Here is a 13,414-nt window from a genome sequence, read left to right as displayed (position 1 = left end):
TAATTTCTTTATATTTTATATAATTTGTTTTTTTAAAAAAAAAAAATTATTATATATTTTAATTTAATTTTAAATTTTATGATTTATAATTTATAATTTATGATTAATTATTTTTATTTTAATTTATAATTACTGGTATTATTTAATAATTATTTTTATTAATATAGTATTTTTTAATTATTTTACTTCGTCTGTCCCAGATAAATTGTTAATTTAGGTAAAATATAATTAAATAATTAAAAAATATATTAGTAAAAATAATTATAAATTAATATTAAAATAATTTAATACTCCCTCCATCACGTAGAAAAGTTGTCATTTACTTTTAGCATTTTTAATATTAGTATTATATTGAATTGTAGCTGAAAAAATAAAAATATTCCTATGTAATATAAAAGTAATGAGATTTGTGTATATAGTGTAAGTTGAAAAGATATTTATTATGTTAAGTAGGTAATATAATTACTAAATTTGAAAATAATAATCTTATTTTGAGACGGATAGAAATAGAAAATGACAACCTTTTAATGAGACGGTGGAAGTAATTTAATTAAAATTAAAAAATTATAAATTATGAAATTTAAAATATGATTAAAGTATATAATTATATTTATAAAAAAAATTAATTATATGAGACAACTAAAGTATGTTGGGTTGTTAATTTCAAACTATTGATTTAATTTTCTTATCTAAAAAATAAAGTAAAAACTATTTATAATTTTATTTAATTATTATTTAATCAATTTTAGTTTCATATGCCGTCTGAGTCATAAACATAGACATATGTTAAGTGAGAAGACATGAATATCTATAGTCTAAGTCTAAACCAATAATATTCAAATTATATTTATATATTTTAGAATATAATCAAACTTTATATTTTATACACAATACAATAACGGATGAAATACTATCTCCGTTTATTTTTTAAATGTTAATATTTGAATATTAATTATTATATCAAAACGTAGTACAAATCCATGAAAAATGACAAAAATAATTTTATTGGTGTCTTATAATACTAATGTAACGATATTTCTACAAAAAAATATTATACAAATATAAAGATATTTTTAATGTTAAAAATAATAACGCCAAATACAAATAGATAGGACGAATGTAGTAATATTTTTATAATCACTGTCTCATAATCGAATCTATTATGAAATATATACTAAGGTCGACATAACAAAAGACATAAATCTCTGTAATAACAAGTGTGGGTCACTCGTTATTAATATATTTGCTCTTTCGTATTACATACTGTAGGCATAATCGAATAAATACCTAAATTCAATTAATGATTATATATTTTAAGAGAAAATAGAATTCTAATAAACTAAAATTACGATATTAATTATGCATAAATATTAATTTTTGTACTATAAAAACCAATCATTAATCAAAAAAATATACTCAAAATAAAATATATATGTTAAATAAAATCATAATAAATTTGACAATAAAATAAATAAATCTAGTTGATAAAAAATCATTAATTGATATCACACGAAAAAATAAAAAACAATATAAAATATCTACAAAAAATGAATGATATAATACATCTCTTCAAAACAAAAAAAAAAAAGGAAAATGACATCTGATAAAAAAAACTAAAAGGTCATAAATCTCCTCATGACCCAATATGAATACAATATAAAAATTCATTAATTGATATTTGACAAAAAAAGAAACAATATAAAAATCTCGACTAAAATTGAATAATATAATTAAATCTCTTCAAAAAAAAAAATAATAAAAAAATGACATCCGATAAACAATGAAAAGTCATAAAGTCTTCCCGTAAATCAATCAGAATAAGCCATATGTCTTCATTCAAAAAGAAAATTATGACCACCCTCTCCTATAAATAGAAATTATAACCAAATAATTTAAGACGTTAAAGTTCATTAAAAAATTCAAACAAATTAGTAAGTCTTTAGTTTGTCTTTGGAACGTTCTCCATGTCTTTCGAGGTGTTCTTTATTAAAAAAATTTCGATTTGGATAAATGATCCAATATTAATTGACAAATTGATCAATTAAAGTTATTCGAACTACGGTCTGTTGAAATAATTCTTATTTTAGTTAAGTGGATACACATTAATTATTGAGTTAAATAATTGATTTTAAATCAAAACGTATTTCATAGCTCTATTCTAGAATTTCCTTATTTATGTTTTGTTCTATCCTTTAAATTGTAATTCATTTTGGTATAAGATCAGAGAGTGAATAAAATTACCAGTAATTGCCTCTTCCATTTTTTGTAGAAGTTCAAGGTCGCATGAGGATCAAACTTCAAGCCGGCGTCGAGTTCTTCAAGTTCATCTCAAAGTTTCAAGAAATTCTTTGCTTTCTTTATCAAATCGTCAATTTGGGCTTCTTTGATCTGAAAGTCTAAGGAGCACGCTACAAAAATATTATAAAGTACCAAAATCCGTCTCAATGAAGATCAAATCATCAAATCCAAAGTTGAAAATCAAATCCCCAAATCCGAAAAAATCAAATCAAATGTCAAATTCTTCTTCAAATCCGTCAAAGAAGCCAAATGAAATCAAATATTCAAATCCTTCAAAAAAGCTATTCCAATCAAATTGATGATCAAATCATGCCAGAAAGAGAATCAAATGACTGGTTTATAGATAATATGATCGGCTTTAAATTCAATTCAAATTAAATATAATTTGTTCAAAATTTTTGTTTATTAATTAGCACAAATTTTTGTCTACACATACTAAAACTATCACCAAACTATTTAGACACGAATGTTGTAAAAATAAGTAATAAATGTTATTTTATCTTATAAAAAATAAAACCTTTTGCAAAAAAATAATAAGAACATTTTTATTAGCATTTTTTTTAAAAAAAAAAAAAAAAACAGTAGGGCTCTCTTTGGGTTTCTACCCAAAAAAAACCACAAAGTTTTGGACTAGAAAAAAAAAAAGGATAAAAAAGGAAAACAATTTATAAATAATCAAAAGCTTCAAAAATTATGATCATCTCACAAATTAGTAATAATAGCAAAAAAAGTTTGAACGTTTGAAAGGACTTAGAGAACACCCTATAGTTAAAAAACAGTTCCAATATAAGTGTGTTGTCTTAAAATATGTTTACTGAAAGACATCCTTAAGTATTTTCCCGAAAATCATTTTATAAAATAAAGATATTATCATAAATTTGCTAAAAATAATACAATCTCTGGTTAAAAATGGATATTCATGAGCAAGCACCATATCCTAAGCAAGCTCCTATCCAATGCAAGCTCCTAAACCTTAACCTTAACATGAACATAACAAAATTTAGTGATACAATTGAACCTTTGGCGAACGACAACAATTGTTGTTTATCCTTGCTTTTCTTTCTGAGAGTCAACTTCCTTTGTAAGAAATCCGCGGAGTGTTTCTTGTATTGTATTAAGATGTACATACCTCATGTCATATTCTTAGCAAAGTATCGTTTGCAATTATTACATTGCACAATAACTGTCCCATCTTCGATTGTAACTCTCACATTTTTTGTCGAATTTTTTGTGCCACTAACTGCGAGATTATTGCAAAAAAATATCTCACATTTATATCCTTTTATCATTTTTGTCCTTTATTTATCTTGCTGGCAAAATATATCTCACGTGTTTACAAAAGTCACTATTTATGCGATCACGCGCGGCCAAATGATAGAAATAGCGACTTTTGCAAACATGTGAGATATATTTTGCAAGCGACATAAATACAGGACAAAAGTGATAATGGGGTATACATGTGAGATATTTTTTGCAATTTTCCCCACTAACTGCTTTTGCAGCTCATATGTTCCTGGAAATAACCAAAGAGACAAAGATCCATACAGTTGTTCATGTCCAAACAAATTATTTGCAAGAGCTCGGCAGTAATGAACAGTGTTAACGGGGGCATATCAATAATAAAAAGAAATAATAACTCAAAATATAAACCTAAATCCAAACCTTAAATGAACAAGATGATTTTTATTGTGAAGAAGAGGAAGGATTAATGTATTGCAGAAACAACATTCAGATTAGCCAAGACATGATATATCATTGATCTTAATTGCTAATCTTCAAACTTTAAAATTTTAATAGTGTCACAACTAAGGCTCTAGAATGTTCATTTGAAAACAATTGTTACATATAATTATGTAGAATTTTGTTCATCCTCGCTATATAATCTACAATATATTTACCATAATCCTAATATGCATTTGATAATCCAAAATGCTATGCACAATAATGTCCATGACATGCTAATGATTATTGAAAATTTCGATCATGGTCTTTATATTTAAAATGAAACCAATTTTGATCATACAAATTTGAAAAACAATCTATGACATGTGCAACATTGAATATAGTTCCTATGGTATAATAACATTTGAAATTATGCTTTACAAGCGATTCGTTGTAGTTAGTTGTAACGCAATTATTGAAAAAAATGATTTGCAAAGAGTGTTTATTACCTGACAGCTGCTGTAGGCATTATTTCATCACCTCGCGCCGGTATAACTGTATAAATCCATGATAATTCAGCCAAGTAAAATGTGATCTGCAATATTTGAGGAAAAATCAGTGGTATGGTATGGCTCTCGACAACTAAGCTCAAGTGCTACAAAGGCATTTTTTATCTAATAACATATATAAGATTAACGTATGAATAACTATCAAGGAGGCCATCAAAAACCATATTATGACTTTCTGCTTTAGCACAGTGAAGAACATTTTACCTGATACTCATCCCATCCATGGCAGATAATGCAACAGCTAGCTTAGAGAGGTATCCGTAACATCAGATTGTTACAAGACCATGAAAAGCCACCATCGAACTCGTGTTTGACTCCAAGAATCTTTTAAAAATGATCATCATTTAATTTGTTCATTTAGCAGTTGATTGCACAAGCAAGCCTAAGGCAATACAAAAATACCTCCTGGCCTGGGAGTTTAGCCGGCAGAAAGATGCACGCACCATTTGAATCCACGCTAGCTTCCACAGCATGATTTGTGATATATCTATAACAGAAACAGAGATTTCAGTATAACCAAATCACCTCCACGTGTTTGTGAGGATCTTGCTGCAACAACAATGGATTCCATCTTTGGTCAGCCGATGTTTTACCATTATCCAAGTCTTTTTGTGGTTCATGTATCGAACTTTTTCACTTAATTTTGCTGCTCCTGTGTCAATTAGCCAGGCAAATATTGTTCTTTAAGGCACATATCCTTCAAATTCAGAACTTTCATGGCGAACCAGGAGGGTGTATCTCTCTCCCAGTTACTTTACTAGTTATTCGACACTAGACTTGTAAGTATGTTTAGCAAATCTTCATATAGACCATACTCTGTCCTCTGCTTGTCAACAGACAGACAGACAGACCACAGTTTTCAGGTGATTTTGTGGCTGGATTTGTCGGCCCTCCAGACAAATCATCCTTATTGGCATCATCTTCAGAACTAACATCACCAATAGTCGTTACAGGAGCAAGAACCACCATTAAAATGGTGGAAACGAGTAGCATCTCTAACAACAAACTGGTGGCTAAAATATTTGCTTACGGATTTAATAAAAATGTGACAATCCACACATATCCTCAAGTTCTTGATCACTAAGATGTCAGCATTTGAATTACCCGTGTCTAATAGTGCAAATGAAATGGCTAATCTTTCACTGTGCACACCTGCTTTCGATGTAGTTTGATCTTCGTCCCCTCTCTGTTCTCTTGCCAAATCTTCTAACTTTGTCAGCATTGCGTATATCTCGTTCGTCTGAGGGTGATTTCTATCGCCAGCTACAAAGAGATGAATCCTCCCCTTATATTCGACATAGCTATACCCCGGATCCTTCCTCAATCCACGTTCTCTCATCATCACCCGAATCCTCAGTACCCCTTCAGCATTACCGGCTTCAGAGTAAATATTCGATAGCAAAACGTAATAACCTATATTCGTAGGTTCAAGCTCAACAACCTTGTTGAATGCCATCTCTGCCAAATGCACATTCTTGTGTATCTTGCAGGCACCCAACAGAGCTCCCCACACAGGCCCATCAGGCTTAAATGGGATCGATTCGACAACATTTCTAGCCTCCGCCAATCGACCTGTCCGACCCAAAAGATCCACGACACAAGAATAGTGCTCCGAGCCCGGCTTCAGATTATATTCCTTCTCCATTGAGTAAAAATAATTCAACCCCTTTTCAGTAAGCCCGGCGTGACTACATGCCGTCAAAACACACACAAAAACAGCCTTATCCGGCCGGATACCCTCCTCAATCATTCGATCAAAAAGCTCCACAGCCGTCTTTCCATCCCCGTGCATCCCGTAAGCGCCTATCATAGCTGTCCACGTTACCAAATTCTTCTCCGGCATTTCATCAAAAATAGCCCTTGCCCTCGCCAGGTTGCCGCACCTAGCGTACATATTGATCAGTGCATTCTTCAAAAATGGATTGAATCCAAACCCGTGAAGCTCGATCTTCTCCTCTACCTCAATACCAATTCTTTGTGCTCCGAGGTTTGCGCAAGCCGATAAGACACCAACAAATGTCACCTCATCGGGGTGTACGCCCCTACATTGCATATCCCTGTAAGTATCAAGAACATCCTTGCCAAGTCCATTCTGCGAGTACCCTGATATCATTGCATTCCAAGTGATCAAACTCTTTCCCGGAATCTCATCAAAGAACTCCTTTGCTAGCTCAACCGAACCACAACGCATGTACATCGACAAAAAGCAGTTTGCAACAGCCAAATCGACAATCAGACCGTATTTCAAAGACATGGAATGCAACGACATCCCCAAATCCAGCTGCTCCGGCGCAGAGCATCCTGGAACCAATCCCAAAACAGTGATCCTACTAAGCAATGCCCCTTCGATCCTCATTTGATTCAGAAAAAGCAACGCCTCTGATAGCCTTGTCTTTCGAACAAAACCCGATATCAAAGCATTGTAACAAACAGTCAGCCTATCTGACTCAGGAATTTCGTCGAACACATTGCGGGCATCCTCGACGAAGGAGAATCTACTGTACATAGTTATCAAAGCCGTCTGGACAAAGGGCTCCGAGCCGCAGCCGGACTTGATGACGTGGCAGTGGAGCTGCGCACCGGCCCCCGAGGGACGGGGGGGTAGGGCGGCGGAAGACTTTATGACAAACGGAAAGGTGAAGGCGTTTGGGTAGTCGCCATGGCGGAGCATTTGGCGGTAGAGCATAAGAGCTTGGGTGTATTGGCCTTGTTTTGATAGGACTCTGAGTTGGGTGTTCCATTTGCCGTCGACCGGCGGGTTCTGGTGGAGGAGGCGAGCTGACTGTCTGCATAGCCGGCGCATCGAATGAGTGTACAGTTGTGAAATGCTGCTCTCTTATACCGACCGTACGCTTTTAAAAAAATAGTCTAAGTCAACAACATTTTCAATACAGACATAACTTTTGTTTAGATAAAAGTTTGAAAAAGATAAAAGTTAAAAGTTAGTATTTAATTTGATATTTTGTGAAAATTATCCCTATTTTTTCATTATTATTATACAATTGTCACTATTTTTTATACTAATATACTCACAGTTGCAAAAAAAATTATTTATCCTTACTTTTTACCGACTACTAATATAATATCAATATTTTTTAAATTCCGTGTCCAATACAACAACAAAACTATACTTTTGAGATTGAGGGAGTATATAATATTTGGGTCATAGGAATTGCGTGGGAATTAGAATTGGGAATATCTTAAGGTGTGTTTGGAGCTGTTAGCTTCGATTAACTATTAGTTATTGGATATGTTTGACAATTAGGTGATTGATTTCATTAATTGGTTCGATTAGCTATTTTTATTAAAGAGTTTGGTAAATTAACGGTTTTGTATTACGTAAAATAATAATTAAGGATATTTTATATTTTATTTTCAAAATATAAAGTTAGTTTTTTCTGTTGGTAGATTTTTTTAGAATTTTATTATTAATTTTAAAAATTAGAAAAATTTTGTTAAGATATTTATTTTTATTATTTTATAAATAATTAATGCAAGCTTATTGAAAAATATATTTTTTTTTTCATTAGAAATTGTATAAATATAAAAAAACAAAAATTATTAGGCTGTGTTTGGCACTTAAGGTGTTAGCTGACTCAATTAGCGATTTGGTAAAGTAACTGTTTGACATAGTTGTTTACATAAAGACTATTAAAGACATTGATATGCTATTTTTTAAATATTTAATTTTGTTCATTTTGATTTGAAATTTATGAAAATTTTTGTTATTAATTATTGAAAATTATAAAAATATTATAAAATAGTTATTTTTATTTTTATTATTTAAATTTGAAAAAAAAAAATTTACTAAAAAATAATAATTTTTTTATTAAAATGATATAAAATATAAAATAATAAATCTTTTGGTATATATATTTTTATTATGTTAATTATTATTTTAATATATATAAATAAATTAATAACCTTTGTCTTTTCTATTTGATTTAATTTTAAAAGTTTATATATTTTATAAATAAAATAATTTATATATAATAATTAATAATATTAATTATTTTAAATTTTAAAACATAAAAATATAATTTAATAAATTAAATATATTAAAAATAATTAATAAATACTGCTATAAAAATATATTTATATGTATAAAATAAATAATTAAGTTTTAAGGATAAATAAGAAATAACCAAAATTTAAATGAAAATGTTCTTGCAAAACGCTAGGAGATGAGCTTTTCAGAAATTAGTTTTTTTTGTCCAAAAAGCTCTTTGAAAAAGCTAATTTACCAAACACCTAAATTAGCTTTTTGACTGGTCAAACAGCTCAAGTCTGTTCAATAAGCTTTCAAAAAGCTGTTTCCAAACACCCTCTTAGTATATGTATTTTTATTAGATTAATTTTTAATTAATATTTCTTTACATTAAACTTATAATATTAAATAATATAGTAGACTGTTTTTTTAGTCGGACCTATCATTTTAGTTTTGCGACTGAGGCTGTCTTGAAGTAGTTAAAAACTTTCTCAATTTAGTTCTCAATGCCTATGTGGCATCTGCATGGCAGGCTGGCGGACACGTGTCAGTCAGACGCCACGTGGATAATTATATTTTTTTAATAAAAAAATTAATAAAAAATAAAATTAAATATATGAAATACATAAAGAAAAATAAAAAATTTTAAATAAAATAAAATATAAAAATTATCTGCATGTCCGTCAGGTCAGCGCCACATGGTCGCGACGTGGATAATTTATATTTAGGAACTATGCAACCTCCTCTCCGTTTTCGCCGGTGAAGATTCACCTAAGGAACATGTTACGGAGGCAGGACCTGGGAAAAACAAGAAAAAAAAGATTTATTAGTAGCTAACCCGAGGGCAGCAGCGTCGACGAGAACCAGCTGTACGTGAAGCGGGAGAAGTGTTACTTTCGCACTCCTTACGCTGACATTAGCAGTAGCGCTAGTAAGGCCGACAAATACAAAGGGGCCTACAGCTCAATTTGTTTTCCAGTGATGGCAAGAATTCGCTTCGCCGAATGTCATGGCGAGCTCGGTTGTTGACCAACGGAAAGGATGGGATTATTTGGACGATATTTTAATTTTATTTTTATATTTGTAATTTTTATATTTTAAAAAAATAAAAATAAAAATAATCCATCTGGCAGATACGTGTCAGTCACTGACTTGGCCGATATGTGTCCATTGGCATGCCACACAAGTGGCACATAGACATTGAGGACTAAATTACGAAAATTTTCACTTACGAGATTATTTTAAGACAGTCTCTAATTACATGACTAAAATAATAAAGAAGTCTAGTTACGAGACTAAAAAATCAGTTTATTCTAAATATATATTTATTTTCAATGAAAATATTATGTAATAAAAATACGATATAAATGAATCAATAATATTAATATCTTTATATTATCTTTATTCTAACAAATTAAAAATATATATATAAATAAGACAATTGACATATAAAAAAAAACAATTATTTTAAATTTAGAAATATGAATTTATAAGTTATTAGAAGAAAATATATCCAAATAATTAATAAATAGTATAATAAAAAAAATACTAATATATGTTTAATAATTAATTAATTTTAAGGACAAATAAAAATAAGAAAAATTAAAAGGGAAAAGCTAATACAGTTTTTTCAAAAGTAGTTTTTTTTTACCAAATAAGCTAATTAATAACGCCAATTTATCAAACATCAAAATTAGTCGCACCAAAATTAGTTAAACAGCTAAAAATTCTTCTTAAAATAGTCTGTTTATGCTATTCGGTTTGACTCGTTAATGTTTCCGAAGAAGCTTTTAATCGAACAAAATCGAGCCGTGTTCACGAACGGTTCGAGTCATTTAACAGCTCTAAACGAATCGAAATAAAAAAAAAAATGAATTAATTATGTGAAACAAATGAAAATATTATATTTTGGGAATTATAATTTAAAAATAAGCTTGGGTGAAAAGACTAATCCATGTTCTGTTCTCTATACAATTAATTGTTGTAAATGTAATTTATTGTGTAATTTTCCCCAATTATGTTCATTTAGATAGTAATGCTGCTGTTTTTAAACATTAATCTAATTATAGTTTAATTAGAAGGTAATTAGTTAAATCTTGATTTTGTTTATGTAATTGTGGACAACAGAGTAATAATTATTGTGTTCTTAACTTGTTTTGTGTTAAAAAATTAATTTTAAATCAATTTTAAACCATAATCGAACAAATTATAAAGCAAAGAACCCCCAATATTAAATATATTTTTTTACAAAATATTAAATTAATTACTCAATTTTATGTAATATTTGTGAAAAAAATAAATTATACTACTATATTTCATTTGTTTTAAGACAAGACATACATTTATTGTTTCTGTAAATTTGATCACATTTCAAATCTTCTTATAGCAAATTTGTCTGACATTTCATATTATAAATACATTCAAAATTATATTTATTTAAACATTATTATTAATATCCAACCCAAAAGTAAATATAGTTACAAAGAAATATATTTCTATCGGGTGTTTTTTTTTTTTTTTTAATAAAATTTTGCCAAATTTTTTATTATTCATAAAAAAAAATTATCCTCTCAAATTCTCAAATGAAACATTTATTTTTATTTTCTATATTATATTAAAATTAATTTTATAATTCAAAATATTTTAGATTACGATGTTGTGTAACTTCAAAAGGTAGGGAATTGGTGACCTTTTAGGATATAGCAAAGAATGAAATTGAGATTGATGAGTTGCTGTGAGGAGGGTTTTGCAATTTTATCCGTGGAAAAATTGTAATAAATATTTTAGTGGATTATCCCATTTTGGGATCGTGGATGTAGGTATGTTGTGAGACCGAACCACGTTAGTTAAATTCTCGTGTCTTGTTATTTTGTTTTTATCTCTGTTCTCTTGTATGTTACCACTAAGTGGTATCAGAGCAAGGTCATTTTTGAGCGAGGGCTTGGCAAAGGAAGAAAGAAGGAGCAAGAGGTGTTTCGAGAGAAGTTGACGGCAGCAGTCACGTTGTAGTTCCGCAGCGGGTTCCGGCAACACACCGGATTTCTGCCAGAAAGGTCGGTATACCTGATTTGAGTTCCTAGCTTTAATTTTTAGCCTCAGTGTATTTGGTTGTTGGAAATGTTTGTTTATTGGAGAGTTATTAAGTACTGTGTCCACAATGAAATATGAGGTTCCACTTTTTGATGGAAAGAGTGATTTTACTTTGTGGCAAAACACAATTCAAGACTATTTAGTGCAACAAGGTCTTGATGTTGCCTTCGAAGATGCAAAGCCTGAAGGTATGAAAGAAGGTGATTAGAGTATGATTTGGAAAAATATTGTAAGCACGATTCGATTGGCACTCACCCCGCAGCTAAAGGTTACCGTGTTGACGAAAACATCGCCGAAGAGGTTGTGGGATACCTTGGAGAGTAAATTTGCCACGAAGGCGTTGACTAACCGTCTAATTATGAAGATTGATTTATACTCTTTGAAGATGGAGGAATGAGGTAATATAATTGACCATACTAACAAGTTTAATGAGCTAGTATGTCGACTGTTGAATGCAGGAGAAAAAATTAAAGAGGAAGAGCAAGCATTGCTCTTGTTAGCTTCATTGCCCAAATTCTATAAACTGTTGGTGCAATCAATGTTAGTTGGAAAAACTACATTGAAATTGAATGAGACGATAGAGAATGACAAGATAATGAAAAATGAAGACGCTTCAAAGGAAAGTCAACTACTAGCTGTGGGAAGTTCTGAAAGAGGGAATAAAATAAAGAGTGACCGTGGTGGAAGATCGAAATCTTGGCCGAGAGATTACAGCTCTGTTGAGTGTCATTATTGTGGAGAGTTTGAACACATTCAAAATCACTGTCGACTTTTTAAAGAAGACTTGAGAAGTTTGAGAAATTTGAAGGGTAAGTCGAAAGTTGAGAACTCCGCGAACATGGTCAATTATGAAGGTGATTTACTCCTTTTAAATACAAACTATGTTGAGAATTCTAATTGAGTGATGGATTCTACTGCGGATGTCCATATATGTAAAGATCAAGCTTTATTTGATATTTGCATACAAAGGGAGATTTTTACTATATCAATGTGGGGAATAAGACGAAGCAACAAATTGAAGGCATTGGAAGAGTTCGCTTGAAGCTCCACAATGGTAATGTCAAAACAATATTTAATGTGAGGTATGTGCCTACTATTGGAGCTAATGTTATTTTATTGGGCGAGTTGGTTTCACATGGGCATAGATACGTTGGCACTAAAAATCTATGTGACAACTTGATTATGCAAGGGAGAAGAAACAAAACAACATTTATTATCTAGATGGATGCGCCTTGCGAGCAAATGTGGAGATCATCAATGATAATCAGAAAATCGAGAAAAGAGTTCGTTTTTCTGACATAGTCGAAATATGTGAGATTATGGGAAGAGAGAGAATTTGTTGTATAACTTCTCATGTCCCACATCGGAAGTAGATATGACAACAAAAACATCTCCCAAAGACAAGACAAAAATATAAATGATTTGGCTCCTATAAATTGACCCATTTGGGTCCTATTTTAGGATACGACAACAAACCTTTTTCAATAGTAACTAGAGAGAGTGAAATTAAGATTGATGAGTTGTTGTGATGAGGGTTTTACAATTTTATCCGTGCAAAAATTGTAATAAATATTTTAGTGAATTATTCCGTTTTGGGATCGTAGATATAAATCTGTTGTGAAACCGAACCACATTAAATTCTTGTATCTTGTTATTTTATTTTTCTCTCTCTTCTCCCTTGTGTGTTCCCAACAGTACGACTATTTCAATTCAAAATTTTTACTACAAAAAATAAAAAATCTAAACTCCCAAACAAAACACACTTGTACTAAGAACATTGAAAAGTTAAACCAAACACAAAACAATC

General features: G+C 30.4%; 1 protein-coding gene across 6 annotated transcripts; it reads right to left on the bottom strand.

The window, feature by feature from the left end:
* Nucleotides 1-3,141: 3,141 nt before the first annotated feature.
* LOC127245156 (putative pentatricopeptide repeat-containing protein At3g11460, mitochondrial) lies at nucleotides 3,142-7,365 on the bottom strand. Of its 6 annotated transcripts, XM_051265899.1 has the most exons (6): nucleotides 5,682-7,365; nucleotides 5,123-5,181; nucleotides 4,932-5,016; nucleotides 4,734-4,853; nucleotides 4,470-4,555; nucleotides 3,142-3,811 (listed from the first exon to the last, which is right to left on the bottom strand). In XM_051265899.1, the coding sequence occupies exons 1-3, from the start codon at nucleotides 7,330-7,332 to the stop codon at nucleotides 4,987-4,989; spliced, it is 1,740 nt and encodes a 579-aa protein (XP_051121856.1). In that variant the 5' UTR covers nucleotides 7,333-7,365; the 3' UTR covers nucleotides 3,142-3,811; nucleotides 4,470-4,555; nucleotides 4,734-4,853; nucleotides 4,932-4,986. The 6 variants fall into 6 exon arrangements, with proteins under 6 accessions (XP_051121856.1, XP_051121853.1, XP_051121855.1 ...); XM_051265896.1 differs by lacking the exon at nucleotides 5,123-5,181; XM_051265898.1 differs by lacking the exons at nucleotides 3,142-3,811; nucleotides 4,470-4,555 and having other exon boundaries at nucleotides 4,803-4,853; nucleotides 4,932-5,181.
* Between the last annotated feature and the right edge of the window lie 6,049 nt (nucleotides 7,366-13,414).

The sequence above is a fragment of the Andrographis paniculata genome, unplaced genomic scaffold (genome assembly GCF_009805555.1).
Source record: "Andrographis paniculata isolate CXL003 unplaced genomic scaffold, ASM980555v1 Contig21END, whole genome shotgun sequence".
In the NCBI taxonomy this organism is placed as follows: Eukaryota; Viridiplantae; Streptophyta; class Magnoliopsida; order Lamiales; family Acanthaceae; genus Andrographis; species Andrographis paniculata.
The sequence above is the reverse complement of the archived record's forward strand: the minus strand, read 5'-3'. Positions and strand labels throughout refer to the sequence as shown.

Bases quoted from the DNA above. Each gene is read 5' to 3' on its own strand.
- LOC127245156 (XM_051265895.1), bottom strand. From the start codon at position 7,332: ATGCGCCGGCTATGCAGACAGTCAGCTCGCCTCCTCCACCAGAACCCG.